Source organism: Onychomys torridus, chromosome 3 (genome assembly GCF_903995425.1).
Source record: "Onychomys torridus chromosome 3, mOncTor1.1, whole genome shotgun sequence".
Classification (NCBI taxonomy): domain Eukaryota; kingdom Metazoa; phylum Chordata; class Mammalia; order Rodentia; family Cricetidae; genus Onychomys; species Onychomys torridus.
In genome coordinates, this window is record NC_050445.1 from 148,581,580 (window position 1) to 148,606,318 (window position 24,739).

General features: G+C 42.3%; 1 protein-coding gene across 3 annotated transcripts in view; it reads left to right on the forward strand.

Annotated features, from left to right (window-relative positions):
• Ptpro (protein tyrosine phosphatase receptor type O) overlaps window positions 1-24,739 on the forward strand; it is a 212,408-nt gene that overhangs the window by 157,021 nt on the left and 30,648 nt on the right. Inside the window, exons 1-7 of one of the 3 annotated variants that reach the window (XM_036182203.1) lie at window positions 5,167-5,247; window positions 5,343-5,482; window positions 8,451-8,583; window positions 10,955-11,075; window positions 14,440-14,508; window positions 16,793-16,876; window positions 22,436-22,471. In XM_036182203.1, coding sequence (XP_036038096.1) covers window positions 8,580-8,583; window positions 10,955-11,075; window positions 14,440-14,508; window positions 16,793-16,876; window positions 22,436-22,471 — 314 coding nt within the window. In that variant the 5' untranslated portion in view covers window positions 5,167-5,247; window positions 5,343-5,482; window positions 8,451-8,579. Of the gene's footprint in view, window positions 1-5,166; window positions 5,248-5,342; window positions 5,483-8,450; window positions 8,584-10,954; window positions 11,076-14,439; window positions 14,509-16,792; window positions 16,877-22,435; window positions 22,472-24,739 lie in introns of those variants that run through there. The other 2 variants (XM_036182201.1, XM_036182202.1) reach the window with 2 other exon arrangements.

Below are 24,739 nucleotides of genomic sequence, written 5' to 3' on the forward strand. Positions count from 1 at the left end.
CTTAAAACATAACTCTGGCTCTCACCCTAGCACCAAGGGAGGTAGAGGTAGGTGAATCCACAAGGGTTTGCTGGCTTCAGCTTAGTTTAGAAGAAAAAGGACTGGATTCAAGAAGAGACCCTACCCTGCCTCGGAAGAATAGGAAGAGAGAGATGGAAAATTCCCAACACGGTGTTCTGGCCCCATCTAAGCACATATGTGTGTGCTCAGACACTTGGGCTCTCTCTCTCTCTCTCTCTCTCTCTCTCTCTCTCTCTCTCTCTCTCTCACTCACACACACACACACACACACACACACACACACACACACAATCAATGTCAGAATTAAAGAGTTGAGTCAACAACTTACTTAAAGAGGTTAGTTGTCCTACTATGGGAACGATCACTGTGATTTAGCTAAATTCTGTGAGAAATGAGGGTTACTTTAGTTAAAATGGCTATAATGTAGAGAATTGGACAAGCTCCAGGAGTTATTTTGGAGACTGAGGCTCCAGAACTTTCTTTCGGGACAGATGTAGGAAGTGAAAGAAAGAAAAATTAAGAATGACTCCTTGGCTTGGCTCTTGAGCAACTCTGTTTCATGGTTGTGCAACTCAGTGAGACCCAGAGACAAGCAGAAGCGGTTAAAAGTGAGTGGATAGGGGTGTGTAAGAGCCTGTGTTTCAGCCGGGCGATGGTGGCGCACGCCTTTAATCCCAGCACTCAGGAGGCAGAGCCAGGTGGATCTCTGTGAGTTTGAGGCCAGCCTGGGCTACCAAGTGAGTTCCAGGAAAGGCGCAAAGCCAGAGATGAAAACTATAGAAAATTAAAGTGCAGACATCCAGCAGAGATGATCCGTGTCCAGAGACCACAGGGAACTTCTGCTCTGGGATGTCTGAATTAGAGTACCATGAACTAATTAGAGACAGAAGTGAGAAGCCCTGGGTGTGGCCCACATTCTAGCACCCAGAGACTGAACAGAGAAGAGATTCCAGGAAGAGAGGGTAGGATGAAGTGGCCAATGAAGGAAGGGAAAACCCAGCTCCACCCTTGTAAACCACCCTTGTGAAGTTCTGCTTTCCAGGGTAAAAAAAAAAAAAAACACGTGCAAGATGCCAGAGCTGAGAAACCCCAAGCTTGACTGCCACAAGAATCTGCACATAGCAACATGCAGTTCCCCTAGAGCAAGCTGGAATCTGCACACAGACGTGCAGTTCCCCTATGAGCAAGCTGGAGCCAAGAGACACGATCGCCTTCACACGCCGCCCAGCCAGGAGCTGGAGTCAGAGCCCTGTACCCTGTATGCATCTGCTTCTTATGTTTTACTGGATGAGGGAATTTTTTTTTTCTAAAACCTCCATTCTTTTGGCAGTCATGTAACAGACATGGGAGGAACCACCCACACCCACTCGGACTTTCTCTTCCCCTTTTGGAAACTGGATTTTAGGACATCAGCTTGACATTCTTCATCTCAGTCATGAAAACTTAGACGTGAATGAGCATTTTTTAAAGATTTGTAAAACTTATTAGGTACATTAGGAATTTAATGAGTACTTCCCCACTCCCATTGCTAAGAAGAAACAGGTGCTTTGTCTGCATGCATGCACCACATGTGCCTGGTACCCCCAGAGGCCAGAAGAAGGTGTCTGATCTGTTGGAACTGGGCTTGCAGGCAGTTGTGAACCTCCATGAGGGTGCTGAGAATTGAACCTGGGTCCTCTAGAAAAGTAGCCAGCTCTTAATCATTAATCCATCTCTTTGGTCTTTGATTCATAATTTAGTACAATTTCAGATTCTAAGTGTTTTCCCAAGTGCTTTTTATATACTTCAGTGTTCTTCTTTAAAATATTCAAATTGCTGATTAAATTCAGGAAAAGAGTCTTCCTGGGTCGATGAGAAGAGTCTGGAAGCCCCAGATCTGACAGATTCTTATTGCTCAGAACAAACATTCCTCCTCCAGTTTTTATGGCATACTTATCATAACTCATCCTGAGGAATTTCTCTCGCTCTTCTCTCATTCCCCCCTTCCCCCAGCTTCAAAGAGAGCTTTCTCCTGCAGATTTGCTACCATCCACCTAAGCATCATGCTGCCTCCACTTAGCTGCCACTGCTTATAAGAGAGATACTTTGGTTTGGCAAAGTTGATAGTAATTTATAAGACCTATTCTACCGTAAAAAAAAAATAAAACAAAAACAAAACTTAATTATAATATACACATGGAAAAGCCTCTCAATTTGTATTTTTTTCCCCAGAGCTGAGGACCGAACCCAGGGTCTTGCACTTGCTAGGCAAAATTCTAGAAAATCCTTCACACTGAGGCTGAAGATTGAAAATAGATTTTTTGTTCAACATCAGTCATGGAGATGCTTTTTACAGAACTACTACTAAATTATCTTGCTAGCAATGCCACATGTGTAAAACTCATCAAATTGAAAGGAATAAAACACAGACATGGGGAGCCCATCTGCACTTTTGGATATAATGGGACCTCATAAATACCATTCAGTGGACAGTTACAGCAACAAGTGACATTAAAATAAACAGGAAGTGGGACATCCTGCCACATGCCTTTTAATGCCCACATTTGAGAGGCTGAGGCAGGAGGGTGGCCATGAGTATAAGGGCAGTCTAAGCACAGTGATTTCCAAGATAGAATAGCCTCTCTCTTGCTCCCCTGTTCCCACATCCCCAATAAAGAAGAAAGAAAGATGTAGATTAGCAGAAAAGGGTGGATTTGGGACATTAAAGACATTTGGTTCTGCTCCAAGACTGAGCATTAACCTGATTACTCCCTTTGCAACCTCCAAGTGAAAGAAGGAACACAAGGGTTGGGCGCCAGCTCCGAATTCAGAAGCCATTTCCATCCCCAAAGAGGCAGCAGCCTGGTCCACTCACGATCCGAATAAAGTAAATAGTACTTAGCTTAAATTAAATAGTACTTAGCATAGTTGTCTTCCATCCTGTCCAAGTTCTGTGCATGGGACTTGATAGGGTTGTGTGTAGTGTTGTATTGTGTTACGTGTGCATTCGTGCGCTTGTGCACCCACGTGTGCATGAGTGTGTGGTAAAAGGGTGTGGAAAGGTCAGAAGTCAACTGATAATTCCCAATCATTCTCTACATTTCTTTTTGAAACAAAGTCTCATTCACCCAAGAGCTTGCTGATTCCAGAGAGCTCCGGGAATCTTCCTGTAGCTGTTTCTTCAATGCTGGAATCTCAGGCCAACATGCCTGGCTTTGTATGTAGGTGCTGAGGATCTGAACCAGGTCCTGGTGCTTGAATGGCAAGCAATTTACCAAACTTAACTACTTCTTTTTATCTGTTTGTTTTAATTAGGTTGGTTCTTAAGACAGGTTTTCATATAACCTAGACTGGCCTCAAACTCGCTGCATAACCGAGGCTGCTCTTGAACCCCAAGTCTTTCTGCTTCTACCCCACACATGTGAGGATCATAAGGGCATGCTCTAAGAGTGGCTTTGTAGCATGTATTTTTAGAAGAGAAAGAGAAAGCCTATCTTTATCCAGTACTGCCCCAACCATGAACACTTGCTCCCAAGGACCCGATTTTAAGATGGCACAAACCCCTGCAGGTCTACACCTGACTTGAAGGCCTGTCAGCAGTGAAGGGTGTGACCTTGACCTCTGACATTGACCCCTGACACTTGAGGTTTCATCTGTCCCTTTTCTTCAGAAGAGAAGCAAGACAGAACCCTGCCTGCAGGAGTGGGTAGTGCTTGCCCACGAAAAGGAGACCCTGACATACACTGTGCTTTTCAGTTCTCCAGAGCTTCTTCTCACCTTTAGCTCTCTCACCCAAACGTGTCACTTTCTCACTGGAAAATGACTTTCTAGTTAGACTCAAGTTCAGGCCACCTGCAGTGATTCCTATTTTTAAATACTTGTTTCTTTACTATGCCATAATTATGGACTTCTACAAAGGATTCCCAAACCTGACCAGAAAGATCTGAAAGGGGTCAACAGTTTCATAGGACATTCAAGCTCTGTGAAAATCCAGGACTAGGGACCAGATTCAGGAGAGTGGGGCAGAAATTATAAAGAAATCCAATTAAGAACTGTGGAAGATCTACAGCAGAGATCTGGCTATCTGAAATGGGGTGCAGATGGGAGAGCACACTGCCAGCTCTACCCAGAGGGGGAAGGTACAGTATGTCCAAGCAAGCGATGTCAAGGGTATCTGCCAGCAGAAAATAAGGACCCGGCTTCAGACCAGGAGTGGAACTCGGCAGTTTACATACTGGAGGATCTAGAAAGGAAGACCACAGTATGACCACATAGCATCACAACACAGCATCCACCACACAGCATCACAACACACCATAACAACACAGCATCACCACACAGCATCACAACATACCATAACAACACACCATCACCACACAGCATCACAACACAGCATCCATAACACAGTGGCAAGAGCAGAGATGAAGAATCCAGAAGTAGAAGATAGGAATGTAGAAAATTTACCAGAACAGAGGACCAAGCCAACTAAGCCTCGACTACTAGAAAGGAACAGAAAGTGGCCCAGATAGCACAGTGTGGGGCCCTTAACTAATGAATTAATTTATTGATCAAGATAAAAAGCCTATGATAATTTTTTTTTTTTGAGGCAAGGTTTCTCTATGCAGCTTTGGAACCTTTCCTAGAACTCACTCTGTAGCCCAAGCTGGCCTCAAACTCACAAAGATCCACCTGTCTTTGCCTCCTGAGTGCTGGGATTAAAGGTATGTGTCCCACCACTGCCTGGCTATGATAAAAAATTTTTATCTCTAACATGTTATTGAGAATCTGGTTCTCTTCCATCATCCTTTAAAAAAAAATCATGTTATCTTTTCAGTTTTATCTCTCTTAATTTTCACTAAAGTTTCAAGAATCCAGTCTTCCGACCTAAGAGGAGCATCCAAAGAAAGGAAAACAGGTTGAGGCTCAGGCCTAAGCTTCATCATCCCACTAGGAGTGAGAGCCCCTCCCCACCTTTCCATCCTTCTTCTTCATCTTTTCTTTTCCTGTGTCTCATCCAAGAAGTTCTGTATTGTCAGGACAATGCTACTCCAGGATGGATGACACAGAAACTATTAATAGTCTCTGGTTATAAAGCTGAAGTAGAAAACAGAAGTGTCCAGAAGGAGAAGTTGAGAACACGAGCAGGGAAGGAGAGCTCACATTCTGCCTTTGGATGGAGACGACAGGCTTAGTGAGGGGCATATTATTCAAAAGTAGTATAAAACATGGGCTCTTGTCTGCCTACCTGTGAGTTCTCTGGACGTCCCACCCATTTACTACTAAATGAAGATAGATATATATTATATATAATTTCATTTTTTAAAACTTTGCTCTTCCTTCAGAACCAGCCCCTCCGAAATCACTCTTTGCAGTGAACAAAACACAGACTTCGGTGACCCTGCTGTGGGTCGAGGAGGGCATTGCTGACTTCTTCGAAGTTCTCTGTCAACAGCTCGGCTCTAGTCATAATGCCAAACTCCAGGTACTGATCGCCTCGACTTTCCTTCTGGGTTACTTTGGGTTAAGGCTAATGAAGCAAACTGAAAACATTCTGTTTCCTGGAATTACAAGAAGTGAAAACTGTCTGCTTATTTATTTGGGCTTTGGAGATTTATGGAGTGTACTTATGAGGACCTTGACATCTAAAGTATACTTTAATAGGAACTAGTTAACCAGTTTTTGAAAGGTATTCTAGAGAACACAAGAAGTAGAATCAACACTTGTCTTGAATTTTTTCTTTTAATCATTTGTAAATTGTTTTACTAATTTTTAAATTTATTTTACACTTAAAAAGACACTACAAATAAAAGACATCATTTCAGGTATTGTGCAAGTAGAGAAACAGTGAAATATAAGTTCCCCAGCAAAGAGTCATATTGGCAAAATAATTTAAAAGATGAAAATCTGAGACATGGTTATTGTTAAAGCTTTGGGGTCATAAATAGCAGAAACAATAAACTGCCTTGTTCTCCAGGTCATGATGAAGGGCAGGAGACATGGACACTCAGCTCTGAGAGTTACTGAGTGAAAAAAGGAAAATAAAAGAAAAAGGAAGAAAGAGAGAGCGAGGAAGGAAGGGAGGGAGAGAGGGAGGGAGGGAGGAAAGAAGGAAGAAAAGAAGGAAGGAAGGAAGGAAGGAAGGAAGGAAGGAAGGAAGGAAGGAAGAAAAGCTTTATAGTCAGAGGTGGGGGAAGGGCAGGTTAGTGAGGGAGCTCATACACGGTAGTGGGTAGAGTAATTCTTCCAGCATGAATAATTGATGCTCTTTCAATAAGTGAAGGCCTTATGCCTGAAGGCTGGGAAGGCTGGGAGAGCAGACCTTTTCCCACTGATTGCTGAGATAATGTGCTTTGATTCCCTTGCCCATTTGATAGGCACATCTACAAATTTCTCTCTTTTGATCTATGCTGAGCAGCTGAGCCCTGTCTCTGTCCTAAGAACCTTTTGGAAAATAACTGTCCTGCAACGGATGGATTTCTCCTCTGTAACTATAGTGATGTCTTCCATTAGCAACACAATGGTTTGTCAGCTACCTGGGGCAATTTTGTCCTGTCAGCAAGTCTTTCTTTCCTTGCTGCAATTCTTTTCTGGACAAGGTGATGGGTAGGATGGGAAATCAGCGCTGCCGGCTGCCATCTTGTTAGCCTGGAGTGTTTGGGGATCTTCCTTTGAGAAAGAGTGTTGTGCTGGTTCATTGTTTATATTGTGCAATGTGAGTGTCACTGCCTGGCCATGGAGCCACCAAATGAGCCATTTACTCTTCTCAAAAGTGAGATAATTCTGCTTCTAAGCACCATCTATCACTGTGCTTTGGGTGGGTGTGATTTAAAAAAAAAAGAACACAGACTAACAGGTTAGGTTCTTAATATAGAGAGAGCCACTACAAGGAAAAAGATAAACAGCAACACTACTAAGCAAACACATAGGAGACCAAAAACAAAGGATCCTTCAACATATAAAAAGTTGATAACCTCTTTCATGATAAAAATTGCAAAATAAAACTACTAGACACAATTGTCATTGGAAAAGCCTACAGACAAATATGGACATTATAAAGAATACAGGAAAACCATCTTCACCACACAGCAGTGGTGACCAGGTAAGCTGGCCTGTGAGAGATTGGTTTTCAATAGTTTTCATTATTATAGAGGCATAGTTTGTGACTGAGTGTTAACTGCTGGGAATGTATGATTACATATATGTATATACCTTCACATGCAGTGTGTGTCTGTGTGTGTGTGTATGTGCATCCACACACCACACACACGTGTCCCTACCTAGTGTTGTAGTTTTTCCTGTGGCTGTGATAAAATACTCCAACAAAAGCAACTTGCAGGAGGAGTCTCTTCCGGCTGATCGTTCCGGAGTACACCGTCCTGGCAGCAGGAGCTGGAGACAAATGGTCATGTTTTATCAGTAATCCAGAGAATCATGGTGTCTTTGTTTAGACAGCTTTTCCTTCTAAATGCAGTCCAGGATTCAGACTCAGAGAATGGTGCCCCCTTCCTTGGGGTGGATCTTCTCACTTCAATTAACCTAATCACAATAACCTCTCATGGACATGCTCAGAGGCTGACTTGATCTAAACAATCTCATCTCATAGGTGATTCCCAGGGTCTGTCAAGTTCATGATCAATATTAACCCTCACACATACATAAATACACTATACATATGTTCCTATGTTTTCAAGATGCTGTATTACTTAGTTTACTTATTGTTTACAATAGCACACAAAGAACTCAACAAATCACTTGAACCTACATCAATAGGAGTCTGGTGAGGCTGAGTATGAAATTTGAAAGGACTTGTGTGCACTCCTTAAAAAATGATAAAACAAGAGCTGGAGAGATGGCTTTGGGGTTAAGAACACCTGCTGTTCTTGCAGAGAACTGAGGTTTGGTTCCCAGAACCTACACAGTGCCTCACAACTGTCAGAAACTCCAGTTCCAGGGGATATGGTGCCCTCTTCTGGTCTGCACAGGCACTAAATGCATGTGGTACCCATATATACAGACAGACAAACATTCATATATACATACATATACATAGTTTTAAATTTTTTTTGTAATTTAAAAAAGGATAAAACAGCTTAATACAAACTTATAGTAAGAATGCCAAAAAATACTGATAATTGAAGTGAAAATAAGCAGAGCAGTGTGTGAACTAGATCATCATCATTCATGATCGTCAACATGACCTCTACATTCACACCTCCATCAAATATGTACAAGGAGGGAAGGAAACACCCAGTAATGTTGGCTGCTTTCATGGACAGAATGGCATGGCAGGGAATAGAGGAAAAAGGAAAGATTTTTTTTTTTTACTGTTGCCCTTTTCCATCTTTTAATTGCTTTTACTCTACATACAACCTTCTTGGTATGAAAAACTAGTTTTAAAAACAAAGCAAATAAGGATGGCAGGAAATGAATTTGCTTTTCTCCACCTCCAGGAGCCGATAGCTGTTTCCTCACATGTTGTGACCATCTCCAGCCTCCTCCCAGCCACTGCCTACAACTGCAGCGTGACCAGCTTCAGCCACAACAGTCCCAGTGTTCCGACATTCATAGCTGTCTCCACAATGGGTAATTGTACAGAGCAAGGCAATCCACTCTTTGGACATTTCTTCATGTTCCTTAATGTTTCATTTTAAATATACATAGTCTGTCTTTTGATGGAACCAGTCTCCCACCGAAAACATCTCAAGGGTTCAGGGAGCCCTTGACTCCAGCCCCAAAGTGCATTTGACTAGAACATGTGACTTAGAAAAAGATGTATGTTGTCTTGAAATCTTTTTTCAATATGTAAATATAGAATAGCAGTATATGGATTTTAGATTTTGGTTATTTGGGTTCTCTCTATTTTTGTGTTAATAAGTATGATTCTTTTGCCTGCATGGATGTCTGTGCACCATGTACATGCCTTGTGCCCCCAGAGGTCAGAAGAGGGTGTCAGATCCCTTGGAACTAGAGATAGAGGTGGTTGTGAGCCATCATGTGGGTACTGGGAACCAAACCCATGTTTTCTGCAAAAGTGGCCAGTGCTTTGACCTTCTGAACCATCTTTCCAGCTCCATTTTAGGTTATTTTGAAAATTAAAAGTAAACATACAGAAAGCCCTAATGTACACTATAAAAAGGCTAGCAGAATCACCAAGGCTACCATCCTTGGAATCCATAAAAGTGGTACACACATTCCTGACCAACTCACACTCCTCTGTACTGGTCTTTTGCTGGCCCTGCTCAAAGAGTAATTAGTTACAACTCCTACTTAAAATCAAAGCAGGTACGCTGCTACTTCAGCCATGCTAACGGAAAGATTAGTGATGAGCGCACGGTCTGGGACAGTGCTGGCCTCCTTGTTCCCTTTCTGCATTACAGTATGTGCACTGTTCACAGTAGGAGCCACAGACCGCCTGTGAAGAACCCTGTGAAGACAGCCATGCATATGAGCACACTGACCCTTTCATGGATTTGCTTCTGTGTATCTCACTAGCAGCACATTTAGCTGCCGAATGCAGGGATGAGGAGTATGGGCTTTTGCTTTGTTTTGTTTCTGAGTCTTTGCTATTTACTTCTTATTGATAAGAAGCAGAGATGAAAGCAGACATGGGCAGTGTTTTAACGGTGTTTCATCTCACATCTTATAGCGCTTTCCTCCTGGATTTTGTTTGAGGGTTTGTTTGTTTGCATGCGTGTTTGTTTTGCTTTGTTTTTGTTTTTCAAGAGTAAAGTTGATACATGCTCTCACTACATAGTCCTAGCTCGCCTGGAACTCATAAGAATCCCCCTGCCTCATTCCTTCCTTCAAAAGCTCGAATTACAGTCATATGCCACTGTACCTGGCTTCTGTGACACTACCAAAAATATACTTTAATGTCTATTAATTCTTGTCCTTTCCTTGGGAATCTAGAGCAACAGGTGAAATTTTTTGTCCAGTTTACTTACAAGTGAAAACAAATAAGCTTGGGGAAATAAATTTCCAAAGAGAGTTGACTAGCCTCCTCTTCTCTCTTCTCAGCACTCAGGCCTAAACCCAAGCAGAGGTGGCAAGTAGCAAGTACTGAGGTCATTGAGGGTTGGTTCTGTGGGGTTTTGAGATGATTATCATGTAGGTCAAACTGGCCTCAAACTCACCATGTAGTCCAAACTGCCCCCAAATCTTTAACCCTCCAGCCTCAGCCTCCCAAGTCCCAGGATACAGGATGTGCCGCCATGCCCATCAGTTCTGTTGTTCATGACCTACAAAGGAGGACATGTATCTCCCCTGGCTCACCATGAAGACTTTTATAAAGACATGGAACCTGTTTCCTTGCCTCTGGTATCCTGTTCGTATGTGATGAGCAGACCATTCATCAGAGAAAGCACATGAGAGCAACCCCACTCTTAAGGACTCTCCAATGTATTAATAGATTTAATCTCTGCGTCTGTGCAGATGGGAAACCTCTGAGCATATGGCTACAGATAGTCAGAATGCCTGCTTCTGGTAATATGTAAAATGCCGTCACAGATGGCAGCTCACTAATGCCTTGCTCTTATATATTATTAACTGAGAGAAAACTATACAGCTGTGCTTCCTGACTTTAAAATAAGAACCTGTCACCATTCAAAGCTTTTGAAAATGTTAAACAGTGATAATGCATGGTAATGATTTTTAATTTTCAAATAGTTGCAAGCCATGGCATTGATACCTTTCACATTTGCATCTTTTCTTTATAAGAGCATCCTGTATGTCAGGGGCCTAGGCCACAGAGTCAGTTTCTCCATATACCTGAGGACCATCTGTCAGCCCCAGAGCTCTACTAGAAGATACGGCGCTGGTTGCCTTAGACAAACGTGGTTGTTTCCACCATCTTCATTATAAACTCAACATCCCTAAGGATAGATGTAAGTCTAGGAACGACTCTGTCAGCCCCCATGTCCTGTAACCAATAGCAACATGCGGCTTTTCTCTTTAGTTACAGAGATGAACCCTAACGTGGTGGTGATCTCGGTACTAGCCATCCTCAGCACACTTTTAATTGGACTGCTGCTAGTGACCCTTATCATTCTCAGAAAGAAGCACCTGCAGATGGCTAGGTAAGGAGAGTGTGCTTGCTCATGTGTATGTGTGTGTGAGTGTGTGTGAGTGTGAGTGTGTGTGTGTGTGTGTGTGGTGATGTAATAAGAAAAGTGTGCTTGTTCATTTCTCTGTGTGTGTGATGTAATAAGAAAAGTGTGCTTGTTTATTTCTGTGTGTGTGTGTCTGTATGTGTCTGTGTGTGTGTCTGTGTGTGTCTGTCTGTGTGTGTGTGTGGTGATGTAATAAGAAAAGTGTGCTTGTTTATTTCTGTGTGTGTATCTGTGTGTGTGTCTGTGTGTCTGTGTGTGATGTAATAAGAAAAGTGTGTTTGTTCATTTCTCTGTGTATGTGTGTGTGTGTGGTGATGTAATAAGAAAAGTGTGGTTGTTTATTTCTGTGTGCATAAGCATAAGTATATGTTTGTGTGTGTGTGTAAGAGTGTGTGTGTGTGTGTGTGTGTGTGTGTGTGTGTGTGTGTGATGTAGAAGGAAGCCAGGGCCTTGTGCATTCTAGGCAAGCACTCTACCACTAGGATAAGCATCCTTCCTTAGACACATTTTCCACTACTTTCTTCACATTGCCAGAATAATCTACCAGTCCCCTGAAGACATGACTGCTCATTTGGTAACAACTGCTTTTGAGAAATTTGGTTCAAATGTTTACTGCACACTGTTGACCAGCTGAATTATAAACAAGTTTTCTGTCTCTCTCACCATGATTTCAGCAATGACTTATATGGTATATTAAAAATAAATTAGGGGGAGTTGCATGCACCTTTCATCCCAGCCCTCTGGAGGCAGAGACAGTGGATCTCTGTGAATTTTGAAGTTAGTGTTGTCTACATAGTGAATTCCAGATCAAGCAGGAATACAGAGTGAGATTCTGTCCACACAAAGAAAGGAAGAAGTGAGAGAGAGAGAGAGAGAGAGAGAGAGAGAGAGAGAGAGAGAGAGAATCAAGTCCAATGGGAGTTTACAACCTAGCTAGCAACACATTTAAGAAAAGATCTTTTTAAACACACAGAAACTGACTCAAGCCAAGTACAAGGATAAAAATGGAATGTCACGATAGATGACAATGGTCACTTGTAAATATGAAGGTTGGTATTGCAATAACTCTCAGGATGCCGGGGGGCATGTACATTGTAGGGCTACAGGGAAAACTGTAACATTGCACTCCTCAAGTAAGGCCTAGACTTAGAAACTGGATGAGCTTGTGCAGGTCACCAAAACTTTATTCATTCGCTTAGCAAATTCTAATAGATGCCTGCTATGTAGCAACTGCCCTGAAAGCTGAGTGTCTGGCTGTAACTGACCTTGGCAGCACTTGATAGAGTCTGCCTTACAATGGGGGAGACAGATAATATACACTAAAGATAAAACTACAACTTCATAGTGTGTTAGAAGGTCATAAGAAAAAATAATGGAGAACAGCAGGGCCAGAATACAGACAGAGACCCCGAAAGGTTGGCGAAGAGTAACCATTTAAAACAAAGGCTTGGGAGGCGTGGTGAGGATGGCCGTACATCATCTGTGGAAAGAGTGTCCAGTATAAAGAACACCTAGTGCAGAGGCCCAAAGTCATGGCTAATGTGTTCAAAGACTGGCCAAGATGCCAGGACAGTTCAAGCAGGGGAGGTGCAGGGAAGAGTGTCAGAGGGTGCCCGACCAGAGAGGGCTTCACAAGCCATTGCAGGGCCCTCAGCTCTCACTCTGGGTGAAATGAACAGTCATGGCAGAGTCGGGAGCTGATTAATGAGATCCGATGAGTTTTGATACATTCATTTTGATTTTATGTAGAAAACAGTCTATAGTAGGGTGATGAAGAGGGGGCCACATGAGCTGGAGGAGGTGTTATCACAGTCTAGGACTGTGGTTCTCAACGTGTGGGTTGCAATACTTTTGGGGGATCAAATGGCCTTTTCACTGGGGTCATATATCAGATATTTATTCATAACAATAGCAAAATTACAGTTATGAAGCAGCAATTAAATAGTAATTGTGGGGGTCACCACAATATGAAGAACTATATTAAAGGGTCACAGCATTAGGAAGGTTGAGAACCACTGCCCTAGGAAAAAGACATGGTGGTTTCTAATCCTGAGTGTTAGCAAGAAAGGAGGAAATGGCCAGACTCAGGATAGTCCCTGAAAACAGAGATCCTGGGTTTGGCTGAGAAACTGAATTATAAGCGGAATGTATAAAGAATAACTATGGGGGGGGGGTTGGCCCTAACAACAGAAAGGATGGTGCTGCCGCCTGTGAGAGACCAGTGAGGACGCAGGTGTGCACATGTCAGTCAAGGAACCTCAAGATTCCACTTTGGAGGACTTTGAGTTAACTGCAGACACAGGTGTGGAGGAGGCAGCCCATTCTGAGATCCGGCTGTCTAGGCACAATGTTGGCTGAAGAGAGAAATGTAAGAAAGCAATAGATCTGGGAAGATCAGAGGATAACCATACATAAGGGAGAAGGAGGGCATTGGATGACGCTGTGGGACAGCTGGGTGGGAACGTTTCCAGGAGGAGGGTCTGGAGGGATAACTTGGTGGGTCAGAGGGCTTGATGCACAAGCCTGAAGACCTGAGTCCAAATCCACATAAAAAGCCAGGTGGAGAGCAGAGGGAGGAGGATTCCTGGGGCCTGCTGGGAGCCAGCCTAGCTCCAGGGTGGATGAGACTATTCCTCAAGAGAGTGAGATAGGGAGTGAGAGAACAGGATGCTCTAAGTTCTCTGTCCTCTTCTGGTCCAAATATGCATGTGCACAAGGTCCTGTGCCTCGTATGCACACATGCATGTCACAGACACACACACAGATACAGAGAAACAGACAGAGAGAAAGAGAAGGAGAGAGAGAGAGAGAGAGAGAGAGAGAGAGAGAGAGAGAGAGATCGATCTTCAGAAACACTGGAAAAGAAAAACTAAAGATGGTGGTCCAGAAGCCACCAGACTTCATATCCTGTGAAGAGGTGGGGTGACTATGACCTGCATTAAGTAGACAATATGGCAGTAGCATGCTGTAATATCCAGTTCTGAGGAAGCTTGCAATAACCAGCCATGCACATGCGCAATGCAGAGGGCAGCAATGGAGGTATAGATGTATTCTAGGGTCATGAACACCTTTTGGAAAGGATTGTGAGCAGACTCTGTTTTCACTCAGAGTTTGATTTGCTGCCCTTTAAGGAGCTGTGTTTGTGTTTTAGCTTTCTTTCTTTTTTTTTTTTTTTTTTTTTTTTTTGGTATTGTATTCGAAAGGGAATCATACAAAACTTACATTATTTTTTTAATGCTGTCATGATAAGCTGGACAAAGGCTCTCTTGACCTTCCTGTCAGGTAGAGAGCTCCATCAAGGAGTAACCTTGGTCTTGCCTCTTTCAAACAGGGAGTGCGGAGCTGGCACATTTGTCAATTTTGCGTCCTTGGAGAGGGAAGGGAAACTTCCCTACAGCTGGTGAGTATTAATCTGGGACATGTCTCCAGCTGGCTTAGCTGGCCAGTATGTGCTCCAAATTTGATTTTATTGTCTTTAAAGCATAGATGATTTTTTTTTCTGGTTGTCCTTCCTTTATTTCAGTGGGCAAGTAATGACTAGATCATCATGAGTCAAAATGGTTTCTAGAAACAGAATACAATTCTTAAGTAGAGGAAAAAGGGACCATGGAGTCATGCAAAGGGTCCAGAGCTGTGCTGAGGAAGGGCTCCAGCACAACAGCCACATGAACAAAAGGCAGCAAGAGGCCCAGGGGGAGACTTGAATAAAGCAACATGGCTGAGTGCCTGGTGATGGGAGCCAACACTTCCATTCAAAAATGAAGTAAAGATGTGCAGCCCAAAGCTCTCACCTCTTGGATCAAAGACACAGGCAAACTAAAAAATCGTACGAGCCCCTTGTCATTTCCAAAAAGAAGGAAGATCCTAGAGGGAAAAGACATTTTGGCAATTAGAATAATGTCGAGAGATAATTTTGGTTGTCATTAAACCGAACTATGGTGTGGAATAAATAGCAATACTGTCCAGCCTAGCATTCAGTTCATGATATCCAAGAGAATCACCAATTAAGTAAGCATTTTCCATGCAACTAGGGCATGTAGTGTATAGGCTACCAGAGAAGTGTTTAAATGAACCCACTTTCCCCAAAGTGGCTAATGGTAAAGAAACAGATCTGAGAGGCCAGAAGTTTCACCCTACAGAATCAACAGGGTAAAAAGAAAAAAAAAAGAAAAAGAAAAAAAAACTTATTTAAAACATAAAATCTTCCTCTCTCAGTGTGGATGATGATCACTCTAGTTGAAATCAGGAATTGAAATGAGATTCTGTTTGATAGGACTTCACTTTGGGTCATTTTACATTTTTAACATAAAGAGAGTTTTTATATTAAAATATGATCAATCCAGTTATGAAGAAAGAGAGTTTATAAGTCCTTGATGCTGACAATTTCAGAAACATGAGAAGGTTTGTTCTAATGTGTTAGGACTCTTCTCAAGATTAAGAGACTCACCAACTCCCAGTTCTTCCCTTTAAAAGACCAGGTCCCCAAGCACTGCCATGAGGCCCATCTAGAGATTGTCCCAATTGTTTCCATGACCCAAGAAAACTGTGTATTAATGAGCTTCACAGTCAGCCACAATTTGTAAGATTTATAGACCACTCTGGGGAAACTAAAGCAAAGAAAAGAATCCCCTTCAGGACATTTCTATAAAATCAAGCAAATTCTCCTGCAAACTTCATTTCACCAGCAGGAGCATATTCCAAGGGAGTGAGTTTAGCCATCTCAGCGGGGATTTGTTCTAACTAAAGTGACAAGATGACAGCTTTCACACTAACTATAGATGTATCTAAGGATTTTTCCAGTCCACATGAATGGATGGTCTGTCTTGAGTGCTGTTTGAATAGTTGCAATCAGATTTCAATCAGACATTTTACCTCAATTAGAGTCAAAATGCAATTACTTAATGTTTTACTTCCACTTTGATGAGAACCAATGAAAAACCCCAGGCCATGGATGAGGTGTTGAAGTTGAATGAATGATACCCAAGTAGCTTTTGAGCTGGTACTATAAGGAATAGAAATTGGATAAGGGCTGGATGGTGGTGGCACACACCTTTAATCCCAGCATTCAGGAGGCAGAGGCAAGCAGATCTCTGTGAGTTTGAGGCCAGCCTGGTCTACAGAGTGAATTCCAGAACAGCCAGGGCTACACAGAGAAACCCTGTCTCAAAAAAAAAAAAAAAAAAATCAAACTGGATAAGGGTTTAAATTGAAAATACTATTGAAAGTCACATGAAGTGGTTCAGTTTGATAAGGAAGCCTGGTCCATCCCCAGAACCCACTTGAGTGACCTGACCATCTATATCCACTCAGACAAGCTTCTGTTCTGCTGCCTGGCTTCTTAAATCAGATTAGATTGGAAGGGGCAATGGCTGAGAGCTAATGAGCACCAGCCAGCTAATGAGCCTCTGTGGATCGAATGAAAAATGAAATCTAAGATCAGAGGAATTGATGCCAAACAAGTTGAAGATGCTGTCTCTGATTACAATGAGGACTTGTGTGAATAGAAGCTGATTTGGTCAATATTGTAGCCTTTAAGCCCTCCATTGGAAGCCTACAGAGGGGATGATATTTAACTGCAGTATGAGTTGACCCTGGCAGGTAACTTATTGATATCTGTTCACAGCTGAATTACTAACCCTTACCACGTTTTCATCTTTGCATCTGTTGTTTATTAATGCTCACAGGCGTAGGAGTGTGTTTGCTTTCTTAACTCTGCTGCCTTCATGTCTTTGGACTGATTATCTTTTGGCATTTTATATTAACCCTTGGTAAGTGATTTCATTTTTACTATCTACCCAACACAAAGTCTTTAAAAGTTAACATGCAGAAAGTAAATAAAATGGGATTAAAGGATTTTTTTTTGTTGGTGGTTATTTCATGTGATACTCAGCACTTAGGATGATGAGCAAATGGAAGGACATCGAGACAGTGAATGGTACCCAGATACCTACAGTGTCTTCCCAGTTAAATCTCCTGTAGTTGTTTCTAAAGCTTTCCTGTCTCATGTTTCTTGTCATTTGTGTCTTCTTGGAGTTGGTCTGTTGGCCTCCCATCTTTGAATCCCATTTTTCTTCCCATCCCCACACATGAGAAAACTTTATTTCCTGGAAGGTAAATTGCAGAGGGTTAGAAAGGAGACTCTGAATCTGGAGACCTCTTTGCTTTCATAACAACCTCAACTCTCTAACTATTGAATATCTAACTACATATAAGCCGTTCTATGCAATTATCTTATCTAATACCCCCAAAGTCTGTAACATGTGATGGTCCTTTTAGAGACAGGATAACAGAACTCTGAGCTCCCAGCCAAGCAGTTAAGGCTGCACTTGCAGAGGACCCAAGTTCAGTTCCCAGAAACTACAGTGGGCAGTTCACAACCGCCTGTAACTCCAGCTCCAGGAGACCCAGGGCCCTCCTCAGGCACCTGCATTCGTGTACATATACTTGGTCATAAACACATGTACACATAATTTAACAGAAAAGAAGCACCGGCCTTTGGTCTACTGTTTTATTAGTATTTAAATCACATAGGCGTTCAAGGTTTGAAACACATCCTTCTTGACTTTTGTTATGCTATAATGATAATGGTAATAATTGTGATAATAAACTTGACTTCTTAGACCCAAAAATCCAAAATTATTTTTCCCCTAAGCCAATCAGACAAATACTCTTCCAGGAAACTGAGAAAAATCCCAGACACACACACACACACACACACACACACACACACACACACACACACGGTCTTTTTCTTTAAGCTAACACATGGTTGTTTAGATAGTAAATAATAATAAACAGCTACCTGAAATGTGGGCAATGTGAAGCAGACTTGGAAGGAAGCAATAAAAATATCTCATGGAGTAGAATAGTAGTTTTGTGTGTGTGTGTGTGTGTGTGTGTGTGTGTGTGTGTGTGTGTGTGTGTGTGTGAGAGAGAGAGAGAGAGAGAGAGAGACAGAGACAGAGACAGAGACAGAGACAGAGACAGAGAAGGGTGGCTGAGGGAGGGAGAGGTGGGGATCAGGGAATCTGAACAACTATTCACGCATAGACGCTATTGGCCAAATTTTCTTCTAGTCCTCTGAGGGCAAAAGGAATACAAGTGATGTAATTTATGATATCAAGCTGCAAAGAAAGAAACATTGAAAAAGACTTCCTCAGTGAGCATCATTACTACAGAATCTGTACATTAAAAAAAAAAAAAAAAAAAAAAAACCTAGAGGGAAGTTCTTTGAAACAAAGTCAAGCATATCTCACTGCAGTAGTATCCACTACCATTCTCTCGGCTGTTGCTTCTTTTGGGTTCGGATTTCACCATCAACTCAGTGTCCTGTGTTTAGTATCGGATAGTCTCCGAGTATGAGTAGTGCATGTTAATTCCACCCTGACCTTCAAAACCCACATTACTTTCAGCCGAACCCCCACTCATCATCCTCAGGAATTCCACCTGTGCTTGGGATACAGGCAGAGACTGGGGGACCCAACACAGGTTTCAGTTAAAACGAGAGAAGGCTGTGTACAGTGCTGTATCCCTTTCCCAGGTTAGGCCCTCAGATCTTCCCATTTCTATGATCGTGACTTGTGTGTCTTTCTTAATGACCTGCTGAGGAACAGATGGCCAATCCCTTCAAGTGTTGATCAAATAGTGTAAACCCTGGTTAAGAGGGGCAAAATGCCCTACTGTTTTTAGAACATCCTGAGGCTGTAAATAGTTGCCTTGAGGTGTGAAGAGACAGTTCAAGGTAAGAGACTAGTCTCTGTTGTCACATTCTAAAGCTTTCAGATATCCCAACCAGAAAAACAACAACAACAGCTTATGTTCCCCACTGCTCCATCTGCAGGTCCTTCTCTGCATTTGCTGAGCCTCCCTTCAATGCATCTGTCTCTATATGCTGTCTACCTGTTACCAACAACCCCCAAACAGCAGAGCTACACCCCCACACACTTCCAAAGCATTCTCCAACTCCCCCTGGGAGTGACAGATTTCTTGAAGAAATGAGTTTCTATTGATTTGCTGCCACCCTCAGAGGCCTCTAGACATTTGAGAGGAAATCCAGAGAGCCCATCAGACAGTTTACCGTGGTCTGATGAGATCTGCCACCATGTGGTAGGTGTCTGGCACTAGTGCCCTGTCAGTTAGCTTCTACGAGGATTCCTGGCTTCAGTGGTCTTGGAGCCCAACTCCCTTTAAAAGCATTTCCTACTCTGAACTAAATTCACTGCTGTTTCTTTTCTCTACCAGAGCCACCTGCACGCCATACTCAAACATTCACGTTTCTGCTCTAGCTCCTAAACAGTTGGCATTTTAAGCACAGGGTGACATTTAGTTACAGTATTCAAATGTATGCAAGGTCATTGGTCATTGAGTGCTGTGTTTGGAGTAGGATACAAACCTAAAGGCCTTTTTCTCAGATTTTATTGTGGCTTTTATTTAACATGTTGAATGGACCTAGGGACCTCTAGGGTTTTACAGTTTGTTATTTTTAATCACTGCATATTCTATGTCTCTGTTATCTCCTTGGGTTCTTTTAAGGGATGGACTGCAGTGCAGTTGGATTTCACAGACTATTGTGCCTCTATAGAACTCAGGAAGAATCCACTTTCATTTCTCTGTCACTGGGGTTTGAGCTTTCTCTCTATTCTCTCTGTCTCTCTCTCTGTCTCTCTCTCTGTCTCTCTCTCTGTCTCTCTCTCTGTCTCTCTCTCTGTCTCTCTCTCTCTGTCTCTCTCTCTCTGTCTCTCTCTCTCTCTCTCTCTCTCTCTCTCTCTCTCTCTCTCTCTCTCTCTCTCTCTCTCTGTCTCTCTCGGCACAGTACTCAAAAGAGTAGAAAGATGCTCTCCATGTGGCTATGGCCTGTCATCAGTCAATCCTGGCATATTCCACAGCCTTCAGATACAGGGACACTCCAGATTCAGCAGAATCAAAATAGAATATTGAAAGTGGCCACAAATCATACAGACAGACCCTCGTGGCCACAGTGCACCACACAAAATATGCAGTGGAATTTTACATCACACTGGAAGTTCCCTCAATAACAAATGGGACGAGAATGAAAAAGTGTGTGTCTGTCCTCCATGACTCTGGTTTCTCCTGAGCTGCCACGTACCTGCAGCTCACTACTTCAGCATGAATGTATCAGCATCTCTCTTTGGTACACACCGCTTTGTTTCAGATCCCTGTTGCAGTCTGTCTGGATAGGAAAGGAGTTTGTGCTCACTCTGTTTCCTGATCCTAGCAGAGCTGTCTGCCACCTGCCCCGGCATTCTGCTTTCTCAAAATGCTGGAGTAACTGGCCGTGTCGCATTTCTGAAATTAACTTACTGCCATGAGAGCTGAACCAAAGGAGCGCCCGTCCGGCTTTCTTTAGGTTCCAGCATCCTGAGTGGTACAACTACTTCCAACATCAGTGCTTTTGAAATGTTGGGGGAGGAGTTTTATTTCTTCTAAAGTCTAAGAATAAAAGACAGAAAAGATGAGGCCAGGGGAGCAGGGAAGAAGCAGAAATGAAGCAAGGGGCATCTTCACTTGGAAGTAGGAAGAAATAAAAACTCTCCAAACCCAGAAACTCCATGTACCACTGTGGATGCTTCCCTATAATCCTGACCTGAGTGCCTCCTGTCTGTCTACAAGCCTCGCTTTGCAGGACCTCACAAGCCGAAGTCAAGGATCGAGTTAGTGTTATTCTTTAGACAGTTTGAGGATAGTTCATAATCTTTCCTTTTACTGGTATGCATTCATTATACATTGTGGTATGTGTGTGTGCTGTGTGTGTGTGTGTGTGTGTGTGTGTGTGTGTTATTATTGCAGGCTCACACCACATTGGACATGAGGATGTCAAAGGACAGCTTTCAGAAGTCAGTTCTCTACTTTCTCCTTGAGTTTCAGAGGCTGCACTCAGGTTCTCGGGCTTGTCAGCAAGACCTTTTACTGTTTGAGCCAGCCCCTGGCCCTCATAAAAACATTTTCCTCAAGTATATCATGGGCTTTGAGCACACTTGCCTTCTATATCCAACCCACCATCCTTCTTTTCTTCTTGCTAGTCCTTCTCTGTTCCCCAGATAGCCCTATCGGGCCGCATATAACAGTGCATATAATAGAAAAGAATACAAGATGTGTAATTGAAATAGAAAAGAATACAAGATGTGTAATTTGCAAAGCTGACTTACTAAGTGAAATTGTAAGGATAATATGAATTTAAGATATTTTGTTTCAACTCATCATGATAAGCATTCATTGACCACCTACTAAGGCGTCCACTGTCTGTGCCCAGCCCTGAAGGGCACATCGTCTAGCAGGTGGGATAACATGAATCCACCATACCACATAAGAAATGGCTACTTGCCAGATGCTATGAAAGCATGGGGAAAATACTGCTTCATTCTTTTAAAGGCTTTCTGGAGCTGAGATATCCACAAAAATGATAGTTTTAATGTACAAATAAATAATTTGGTACATGAAGGTACTTGTACCTATAACTGATTATTTTCTATTGACATTTATTTTTGAAAGCATGCATGCCTTCATTAAAATATTTAAAGACCTGTGGTACTGATTACAGCAATGTTTACTATCATTTCATCGTAAGCTCAATTAGGCAGACATATACCACTTGAACAGATGATAAAATACAATAACAAGTACTTCAAATAACTGCTATCGTAGTGTGAGGTGACACGGTTGGTTCTTTTACCCGCTGCTTAAAAACAATCACTCTAAATAATCCTAAGTAAATGTAATTAATCAAACCATACATTAACACTTTCTGTGCTTGGGTTTATGGGTTATTAATGGATTAAGAAGAAACATGTGGCAGGTCTATTTCTTCATATGTTAGAAGCATAAGAACATAGAATTGTGTAAGGCATGCTCCTTCAGCACTCACAACAGTTCACGTCGGAAATGACAGGCGAGGCTATTTTAGTCTATAACTAAGAATCCAACCTTCAGAACCCTGGGCATTTGTTCTTTATCCCCCATCTCCTTTCTTGTCTACAGACACTGGGAACCAGGAAATGGGTGTTTCCATTGTGAATAAAACATTCTAGTAAGGTGAGCACCAGGAGTCAGCAATTTCATCTACAGGATGCAGTTTTCAGCAAATGGGAAATCGGAAATGCAGGAGTATTCTCACAGCCTGGCAGCATCTTGAAATGAATCAGAAATAGTTCTCATTTTACCTAAGGAAGACTAATGTGACAAATCTGAAGTACAGTTAATAAAAAATGAATAAAGAATTGTTTAATAAAAAGCTTTAAAGGCCTTTAAAGTTTAATCATATTAACCAACTTTTTATCCCGATAAGTGTATTTTTTTTTTTCAATTTTCAGGAGTAAAAATGGCTTAAAGAAGAGGAAACTAACTAAGTAAGTCTGTAGTCCTGTTACTCTCAGAGTTTCATCATAATGATCTTCCCTTTCCAAATTAAAACCTAATTTAGCTCCCTTTCTGTTGCTGTGAGATAACACTCTGACTCACGTAACTTAGGAGAGAAAAGGCTTTATTTCATCTTGCAGGTTACAGTCCATCACTGAGGGAAGCTAGGGCAAGAACTCAGTCAGGAGCCAGATGTAATTCCACATGCAGGTGGCTCTCTGTGAGTTCTAGGGCAGCCATCCGGGGCTAGAGAGAGAGAACCCCATCTCAAAAACAAAACAAAAAAGAACGTGAGGCAGAAAACACGGAGGAACACTGCTTGCTGGTGTGCTGTGGCTCATGCTTAGGCAGCTGTCTTCGACAGTACAGAACCACCTGCCCAGAGACCCACTGTGCTACCCACAGTGCTCTAGGTCATCTTACATCATAAACAGTCAAGACAACTTCCCACAGGCATATCAGGCATATGTACTCTTGGGCTAATATGATCTGGGCAACCCCATGACTGAGATTCTATTCTCAGATAGCTGAAGGCTGTCAAGTTAAGCTAACAGGACGAAAAGATCACATGCTTCCAAAGAGAAGGGATGCCTCAGAAGAGGTGGGTACGTGTGGAAAAACACAGTGTGTTGTTTACACACAGGGATGGAGTGACCACTAGAGATGCTTATCACAGAATCCATTCCAGGAAAACCATCCGTTCTCACCATAGGAAACCACAGAATGAATGGATTGTTAGGCCCTACAGAAAGCTGGCAAGAGGCCATGTCAAATATATGACCATCTCATATGTACATAAAGGTATACAAAAGCCTCTGGTCACTTTATGTTTTGAAATTCTACATTTGTCACAGAGAAAGGTTTTTACTCTAGTTGGTGCTAAAATTAATACTCTGATAATACCATCTCTGAAATCTTTCGTGATAAATAGGAACGATAATTAGCTAGCCTGAGCTCTTACCTCCTGAACTGCTAAGTCATAAGAATATTAATACAGTGAGTGAAAATTTCAGAAGTTTATGAGTTTATCTTGATTAAAATTCTGTAGTACATATAAACAGTGAAACATTTTTTATAAATAGAATTCAATCTTTATTCTGACCAAGGACAGAACATTGATGTATTAGTTCAAAAAGGCAATGGGGTTTCTGTGACATTATTGCTGATACAGAAAAAAAAAAGAAAACATGTAGAATTTTGTCAGATATTTCAAAAGAAACATTAAGATACAATATTTTTATTTAGCTTTGAGTGGATTTTAATTTCAGGCACAGTAAGACCATTTTTCTAGAGTCTGTGTAAAGTCAGTACACATAGTGCTGGCACCAGGGGGCACAGCAGAGAGGCCATTAGTCAGGAAGAGACAATCATTTGGAGAAACATTATGACAGAGATGAAAAGTTTCTTTGCCCAAAACTACTGGTAGGTTTTGAAGAGAGCTACTGAGGAACTGGCTAGACTATCCAGGAACAGAGTCACAGGACAAAGAGGAAGGGACACTCTGAGACGTCTCCTTCCACGTCCCAGGCAGTAACAAGAAGAAAGATCTGGCTGGACTCTGTGATTCCAGATTCCTGTCTCCCCTTGCCTTCACGCAGCCTTCCTCCCCCATCTTTTAAATGCTCCTGCAGCTCTCTCCCCCATCCCAGTCCTCTGCCCTCCTCTGTACGAGCTCTCTGCCAGCCTTCCCCAGTCTGTCCCCCTTCTCCTTCCTGGTCTTGCTTCTTCTCACCCACAAATCAGCTCTGCCTTCACTACACATGCTCCTGGTTTCCTAATAACAAGGTGCAGTTTGGAAGTGTTAAATCCAGCTTTCAGATCAATACCCTGCTCCAGCTGCAGCCAAGGAGAGCAGCTTAATGGGGCTGGACAGGGAAGCCTATCTTCAGCTGGTACCTCAAAAAGAGAAGAAGATCAGAGTGGGAAAACCCTAGAACCAGGACTTGCTCTGCCGTGGCTCTTGTCAGAGTTCTCCTCCCCAGTGGCTCCACGACTGAGTCCTCACTTTTGTCCCTTAACTGTGACTCTCTTCTGCTGGGCTGGGGATTGAGGCTGAAGCTTTGCACATGCGACAGGCCACTAAGCTCTGTCCCAGGCATCCATGGCTCTCACCAAGCATGTCAGCATGTTTTAGGAACCACCATGTTTTTTATTTTGTTTTGTTTTTTTATGAGCAAGAGCCATTGTTTCTATCATTTCTGATTAAAGACATTAGAATTTCAATGTAATACCTGAGAACTTTAATTCTTTTGCAATCT